We start from the raw sequence: 8,882 nt of genomic DNA, 5'->3' as shown, positions 1-8,882 counted from the left end.
CTCCAGACCAGACATGTTAAAAAGCTTTGCTTTGTTTACTCGAGCGTGAAATTACTAACTTAAAAAAAAACCAAAGTTTATACGCTTTAATGCTGAATGACCATAGTAACTATTAGCATTTTACCATCTCTGCTCCAGACCCCAGACCCTTAGATTTAGCGATGGATCATACAGAGCAAAATTATTTTTTTCACTAAAAATATCCACGCACGTAATAAACCCTTCCAAATGCATTTTTCACTTTTATCAAAACTTTATCCTTTTTTTTGTTACTATGCAAACTATAGTAAATAAATATGCAATACTTTGTTTTTAATAATTTTTCCCACAGATAAGCCCTTTATACTTATAAGTATTAATATGTTTTATATTTGTGCTATATATAAGTGTATTTGATTTAAAAAAAATAGTTAACGCTTTAAAATCTTTAACACACATAAAATTTGTTCAAAGTATCTATTATTATACGTGAAAAATTTTTTAAATGATAAGTTAATCAATACTTTACTTATGCAAAATTAAAAAAAAAACAGTATTTGAATTTATATTTTAAAAGACAGAAAACTTAAAAGTAAAAAGTAGTTGTTATTAGTTATTTATATTTTTTGACACCTTTCTTAACTGTGATAAGAGTGAAAACTAAACTTTACATTTATCCTGAACTAAGTTGTATAAAACAGTTTGATAACATTTCACAAATCTTTATACATTTTATTCTTTTTACATATCCTTGAAACAAAAAATGTTATTATTAAAACATATTTACGTTTGTATGCATTACTAACTACAAAATATTTATTCTTAATTAATTTATGTCACCAGTTAGAACAAATAACATTGTTTTCTGTTTCTTTTTCAGAGTTATATGTTGCCTTGTAAATAGTGTTCTCCGAACGGCAATTGCCCCTTTCAAACAATATCTGCAGCCACTAGCGCAATTACACCGATTATTGATTAAGTTACTTTTGCTTAAAAACCTTTAATTGTGTGACTTAATAATTCTATCCAAATTATTATATACATGAATAACAGATTCCCGTATTATGTTTGTTAAATTTCTTTGATAATGGGTTATGTTTGTTAGTAATCTTTGACAATGGGTTTTATGATTTCAAAGATGTTTCAATCAACAAAAAACATCGGCGAAAGTCAGCAGAGCAGAAGCCTGGACTTTCGTTTGCCGTGAGACAAGCTCAAGTTTAACAATAGGGTTGATCACGCCAATTCGACCATCAGACCACAAGTTTCGGTAGACTGAGACCGGTTTCGTCCTTATTAGGACTCATCAGTCAGTCACAACCGAAAAACTTGTAGTCGTCAATCTACAAACGGTTTATCATGCTTTCACATGAATAAACTATTTGTTAGCAATGATCAGTGACGTCAGCATTGTCATTTGCCGTGCAACGTTTAAAACATTGTCCACTAAGCAAGACATCTTTTTTGTTGATCGTACTAAAACGAGCGTGCCAGATGTCTTGCTTAGTGGACAATGTTTTAAACGTTGCACGGCAAATGACAATGCTGACGTCACTGATCATTGCTAACAAATAGTTTATTCATGTGAAAGCATGATAAACCGTTTGTAGATTGACGACTACAAGTTTTTCGGTTGTGACTGACTGATGAGTCCTAATAAGGACGAAACCGGTCTCAGTCTACCGAAACTTGTGGTCTGATGGTCGAATTGGCGTGATCAACCCTATTGTTAAACTTGAGCTTGTCTCACGGCAAACGAAAGTCCAGGCTTCTGCTCTGCTGACTTTCGCCGATGTTTTTTGTTGATCGTACTAAAACGAGCGTGCCAGATGTCTTGCTTAGTGGACAATGTTTTAAACGTTGCACGGCAAATGACAATGCTGACGTCACTGATCATTGCTAACAAATAGTTTATTCATGTGAAAGCATGATAAACCGTTTGTAGATTGACGACTACAAGTTTTTCGGTTGTGACTGACTGATGAGTCCTAATAAGGACGAAACCGGTCTCAGTCTACCGAAACTTGTGGTCTGATGGTCGAATTGGCGTGATCAACCCTATTCAAAGATGTTTATCATATTATTTTCTAACTTGAACGCATATCATTACAATAATAAAATACCAAAAAAATAATTAGTTAACTATTTAAAGATACACAACATCTTTTTTTATATTAAAAAGCATTTATTGTTACATATAGCACACTTAATTTTTTTAAAGAAAAAAATTATTTATATTTCAAACATAAAAAAGTCATCCTTTATGTACATGGTCAGAGTGAAACATAAAAATGATTAAGTTAGTGTTAAAGAAAAAAATTGGTAAAATATAGCTCTAATGTATGGTCAATGTTGGACATTCAAGGTTAAAGTGACGTCAGGTTTATTGTTACGTCATCACTCAGTGTTCGTTCCTGATATTGTGGCGATCACCTGTTTGATCGGGGAATTGAACGCCCCGATGCTACCGAGTCCCATTTTGATAAGTGCGCAAAGCTGTTTGAAGTATTGATAAATATTGATAAATATTTATTAACATAATTTAATTATGATAAATATTTATATAGTATTGATAAATATCAACAACTTAGATCAATAAGCATACATTTATGTTGAAAGTAGTGTGAAGTTTGTAAAAGACAGCGAATCACTTAGTTATATTATTTAAGGATAAAATAATCAAAATGACTTGATTAAGTGATAAAGTTAAGTTGGATAGTCATATATGTTTAGTGTTTTTATTTTAGTAAATAACTATATTAAGGATATTTAGTATACCTAAATGTTTACCGATATAAATTAGTAATAAATACTAACTTGTAATATTATTTAAAAGCTATAAATAAATAAAATTTACTATTGGCCACGTTAGCAATTAAAAATTTAACATCATTACGAAGTATTATATATGTATACTAAAAAGGTCAAGTAATAATTTATAATGGTAACATTCGTTTTACTCTTGTAACTGAAATACTTTTCACAATTACTACAAAAAAGGACTTTTTACGTAGATATTATTTTACATATTAATAAACAAAATAAACATCAGTTATACTTTTAATAATATTCTAAACACAAACACAAAAGTCATATCAAACAAACCCTGAGTGCTTATTAAAGTATGCCTAAAATACACATAAACGTAAGTACAAAGATAACAAACTAAACATACGTCATAATACGTCACAATAAACTAAACGTACGTCGAGCGCTTTCTCTTGTTTTTCAAAGAAAGTCTTTACCAGTTTGGCGACTATTTGTGGAAAATATTCGGTCATATCTCCGACTGACACCTCAAATTCTCCAATCTCGACATTGCAGCTCTCTAGAACCAACTGTTCAACAAAATAAGTAAGTATTAATATTTTATTAAAAATTTTATTATTTTAATGATTATTTTAAACATTCGGTCATATCGCCGACTGACACCTCAAATTCTCCAATCTCAACTTTGCAGCTCTCTAGAACCAACAAAATAAGAAAAGTATAATTTTGTAATTTTATTTTTTTGTTAATTTTATTATGAAAAAGTATTCCTTCATGTGTCTGAGGGAAATCGTCAGTTCTCTGGAACTTCAAGCTAATCAAATTCTGTGCACCCCAATCTGCGAACACCTAGCACAAGTTTAAAATTTCCCGTTGTACCTACTGCACGGTTTTTCAAACTTTTTTTCACCCTCAAACAACATTTCTCAAATAACTGCGTAGACCCTTTTTTTTGCTTTCTATTGTCAACTCCAAAATATCTGTTGTAAGTTTTAAAATTTAGGACAACATTCTAAGCTACGTTTTGTGCACACTCGTGTGCACTGGTGCACACTTTTAAGACCACTGCTCTGGAATTAATTGTTAAAAATATTCATAATTCAAAAATAATATATGCAACTCACTAGCTGCTGACCAAAACTTTTTGTATATAAAATATTTTATTTTGTTTACTGTCCGATTATAACGTTGCAGCCCACTAACGCTAGATATTGAAAGTTTCAAAATTTTGAAAATTATCGAAAATCCCTTCAAAGGCCGAGGTTGGTAGTCAAAATAAAAACATTAAAAATTAATTGAGAAATAAATATTTTTTTTTTTATTTTTTGCTTCGGCGTAACTTACAGGCGTTGTGGCTGAAGCAAAAATAAAAACACAAATTGAATTTACAAAAAAAAATCTAACGTGCAAACTATGTATATAAAATTTATAAGTTGAAGAAAATGCTTTGACAAAAATTAGGAAGAAGCTAGTTTTAGGTCAAATGTCGAACTTTAGTGAAAAACCAGCACCACTGCGACGCGTGGTTTTGTAAAATGAAACTAATATGTAATTTAAACACTTGATTAAAAAAAACTTTTTTACGAGTTACCTAATACTTGGTTCATAAAAATTTCCTAACAAGCAACTAACCCTATCAATTTCTTTGTTTAGTCGTAGTTTTATAAAATTCCCCTAACAAGCAACTAACCCTGTCAATAACTTTATAAAGCTCCCCTAACAAGAAACTAACCCTGTCAGTTTCAGCGCCAAGTCATAGTTTAATAAAATTACCCTAAAAAGCAACTAACCCTGTCAGTTTCCTTGTCAAGTCATAGTTTTATAAAATTCCCCAAACAAGAAACTAACCCTGTCAGTTTCCTCGTCAAGTCATAGTTTTATAAAACTCCCCTATCAAGAAACTAACCCTGTCAATTTCAGCGCCAAGTCATAGTTTAATAAAATTACCCTAACAAGCCTATCAATAACTTTATAAAATTCCCCTAAAAAGCAACTAACCCTTTCAGTTGCCTCGTCAAGTCATAGTTTAATAAAATTCCCCTAAAAAGCAACTAACCCTGTCAATTTCAGCGCCAAGTCATAGTTTAATAAAATTACCCTAACAAGCACCTACGCCTATCAATAACTTTATAAAATTCCCCTAAAAAGCAACTAACCCTGTCAACTTCCTCGTCAAGTCTGCCCATCAGGTCAGCTCTCACTACTTGGTTCGAGACCTTCAACTTCTCGTTCATCTCGGTCCTCAAACAGAACTTGCCAAAACAGAACAGTCTCGCCTGAAAAAAATTTAGCGACTTTTAGTTTTAATTTTAGTGGTTTTAGTTAGTTTGTTAGGATAACACATTTTATTAGGCCAGTTATGAAATACATTAGGGTATGACTAAATTCGTTATAGATGTTAACCGTTTAATTTTAAAAAATTCACTGCTTGATTGTATTGATACATAAAAACAATAACAGAACAGCTTTCTCTAGAAGTGTTTGGTAAGTTTAAAAAAAGTTGTGAGCTAACAATAACAGAGGCAATGTAAACACCTGAAAAAAAAAACCTTTTTATAACGAGAATTTAAAAAACCCAAAAAAACATAATCACAAAAGTTTATAACATATTCCCCTGAACAAACACCTGCTACGAATAAATTAAAAGATAAAATCCCCCGAGTAACAACTGACCACGAAAAATGCGTGCGCGGAAATGGCGAGTTTCAAATCTTCGATTTCCAATTTCAACTGTTGCCCCTCCATGATGATAACGGCGCTTTTGGCGTCCAATTCTTCTATTTTGATGCTGTTAGTTAAAATTTTATAAATTTGTTTAATTGTCCTCAGTATAAAATAAACAAACTAGTTAATACGTCGACTGAAACTCAAAAGGGAGGGATAACTAGCAAAGGGGTCATGGGGCCATGATTTGAAACTTACACCAGCTGTTCTGGAGTTCATGATGAAGAGCATTATAAAAAAAAGTCTCGGGCGTTTTCAACGGTGGTTTTTTGACAAATCTTGTTGTGTGGGGCCACAGCGTTTCCAACTTCTTGAAAGAGGGACTTGTGAGAAAATGTTTGGGAACCCGCTGCAAATTAGTTGATCATGATAATTAAACTTCTGCCTTGGATGAGACTAAACAATTTCACAACTTGTTCGTTGTACCAATGACCAAAGTATCTCGTTGTGCAATTACATAGTGCGAATGTGTTTTTTTCAACAAAACAATTTGAAAGGTTGTGTATGTTATATTTTACAAGTTATTTGAAAACGTTTTCAGGATTGAAAACAAACGCAAGCTTACAGATTTATACAAACCTCAAGGCTGAAATATTTACAAATTTACTTCTGAGGGACATTTAAAAATTTTGATAAAGCGTATATTTAATTAAACTATTTTTTACAAACTTCTTGTTATCAACAGTTTTTTGATTTTTAAGTAAATATAAACTCAGCAATGAATAACCTGGTTTATATCACAGTGCTTGGAAAATCTTTTTAAAAATATTGATGTTAAGTTGTTTATTTAGTTTGAGTTAGTTTTTTAGTTATTTTGTAAATTACTTCCAAAATATGCCTTTTTGAACTTTATTGCGTCAATAAATTTATTTTTTATAATATAATTTTTCAAAAAACGTTTTTGGAAATGCTTAGACTCAATATTCAAATTTAACTGTGCGTTTTTTTTTGTGCAACAGTTTTTATATGTTGCATTACAAAAACTTATACTACTTGTTAAACATAAAGTTAAAACCACTTTCCAACGTTTCATTTTTGTAGCTTAGTACATTACTTGTTTTCATATAAAATAAATCTAAAAAATAAAAACATTAATTTTTTGGGAAAAGAATATTACACGTATTTGCTATTATAATATACTTATGCTCCGTACTGTTTTGACCGCATTTAGTTTTGAGATATTATAATCGATTTATTATACTTATAAATTCACGTCAAGCAACTAACATGTTTTATATTGCAGTAAAAACCACAAAACTTACAAACCAGCACTGGTTTATACGTTTTTACAAACACTGAAAAACATGATTTAAGTAATTCATCTAGTTTTGAGATTACCAAACAAGATTTATTGTACAACAAATTCGTGGTACAAGCTATATAAATGATGTAGGAGCTAAACTGTCATTTTACAAATTATTCACAAGTGTCCAATGAAAAAGTTTACAGTCTTCGCGGTTTCCCAACAAAAACATCGGCAAAAGTCTGCAGTGCAGAAGCCGTGAGACATGCTTAAGTTTAACAAAAGGTTTATCATGCCAATTCGATCATCAGACCACAAGTTCTAGGTAGACGAAGACTGGTGTTGTCCTTATTAGGACTCGTCAGTCAGTCACAACCGAAATACTTGCAGTCGTCAATCAACAAACGGTTTATTCATGCAAGCATAAAGCAACCATTTGCTGGCAATGATCAGTGACGTCAGCATTGTCTTTTGCCGTGCAACGTTGAAAACATTGTCCACCAGGCAAGACATCTGGTAAGTTCGTAATAAGTACAATCGACAATGTTGACAATAACTTATAGCAGGTTGCTGTTTGTGTTAAATATGTTTTTATTTTCACGTAAATATTCTCACTTAAAATATTTTTTATTTTTGAATGTGTTTGTGCTCTTACTCGCTCACTTCATGACACGTTATTTGGTAGCAATAATTATTTTACTTTCTAACATTTATTTTTCACACTTCGCAAAGTTGTGACCGTATTTATTTTTTTTTACTATTTACAAACTATTAGTGTTATAAACTTTACTTGTTTTTATTACTTTATTATTCTTACTTATTTTTTATTACTTTAACTCTTACTCGCTGAAGTTTTTGGGTTTTTTTCCTATTAGAAAAACCATGTTACAATTATTTCACTTGTTTTTATTGCTTTATATTAGTTCTAACTTGCTGAGCTCGTAACTTTCGACTCGCTTAGGCAGGTAAGTGGTGTCTTCTAGGTCGCTCGAGGAAAGTGTGAAGTTTTGCAAAAAAAATTCGGAGTCATTCCTCAATCCTTCGAGTAATGGGCCTGCAAAAAAAAAGCACAGTAAATTTTTGAAACTGTTTGTTATTTTTTCGTTAAATTGAAACAAATTTGTTTGTGCATATTAGAAAAAAGTTAAAGTTATATATAAGTTGTGCTAATATTTTATCTATTTTTACTTTTTTAAATGAAATACTATTGTGTATTAAACGCTTCAACAGAGTTGGCTTTACAAACAGGGTAAGTAAAATAATTAAAAAAACTGACAGAAAAACGTGTCTTTTTTATTAATTGTGTATTGTTTTAATTACCACGTTTTAATCAAATTTTTGAGACAAAATAAAAAAGTTAACAAACAAGCACATTTATTAAAAAAAAAACATTGATAAATTTAAGTACGGTAAAGTAATAACTAAACTTAATAGCCATAGTAATTAAACAAAACTAACTGAGTTCAAATCTGAATCCGTAGTTGGTGGCGAAAAGTGCAGCGAAAAACACAAGAAATTTCATGTTGACTTGCTGTGAGGGCATACAATAAATTGTGTTAACAACACTGACTATATATATATATATATACTAATATACGCGGTCATCATTTGCCCTCAAGGCGTACCTGTTATCGCATTATGTACGTCACAAATGCGCGGCGCTGTATGACGATTTGCGCCAATTTCAGGTGCTTTGGAAAAATTAATTCTGAATTTGTGACCTGAACTAGTCATCAATGTTTTGTGTTGACAATTTTGATAACTTGAAATGAAAAGTAAATTACTCGTAATGAGATTATAACTAACCATAAAGTCCAGTTTGCGGTTGAATAAATTCAACAATTGTTGCATCAGAAATGCGTTGTTACCGGGTAACATTTCGGCAAATTTAGAAAACTTTCTTTCCAAATTAACCCAATCTTTCACAAGTTCAGCTGTATTTTCTTTTATGCTGAAAAAATATCTTGCGATAAAATTAAATAGCTAAAAGTCCAGTTTGCGGTTAGATAAAGTCGATAAATGTTCTCAAAAATACTTTAAAACATACAGCTTTTTTTTTTCAAGTTGAAAATTGCTACAAAATGACCAACATATAAAATAAACTTCAAACAAACTCCTAAAAAATTTTTATAAAATCTTATATATATATATAAACTTTTGTGTTGAG

General features: G+C 30.9%; 1 protein-coding gene across 1 annotated transcript; it reads right to left on the bottom strand.

Annotated features, from left to right (window-relative positions):
* Positions 1 to 2,157: 2,157 nt before the first annotated feature.
* Positions 2,158 to 8,255, bottom strand: LOC145844454 (uncharacterized). The gene is made up of 6 exons (XM_082951856.1): positions 8,174 to 8,255; positions 7,646 to 7,769; positions 5,422 to 5,536; positions 4,905 to 5,024; positions 3,186 to 3,317; positions 2,158 to 2,475 (listed from the first exon to the last, which is right to left on the bottom strand). Exons 1-6 carry the CDS (start codon positions 8,235 to 8,237, stop codon positions 2,377 to 2,379), a joined length of 654 nt encoding a protein of 217 aa, XP_082807982.1. The 5' UTR covers positions 8,238 to 8,255; the 3' UTR covers positions 2,158 to 2,376.
* Between the last annotated feature and the right edge of the window lie 627 nt (positions 8,256 to 8,882).

This window comes from Thalia democratica, chromosome 9 (assembly GCF_965202585.1).
Source record: "Thalia democratica chromosome 9, ktThaDemo2.hap1.1, whole genome shotgun sequence".
Lineage (NCBI taxonomy): Eukaryota > Metazoa > Chordata > Thaliacea > Salpida > Salpidae > Thalia > Thalia democratica.
The sequence above is the reverse complement of the archived record's forward strand: the minus strand, read 5'-3'. Positions and strand labels throughout refer to the sequence as shown.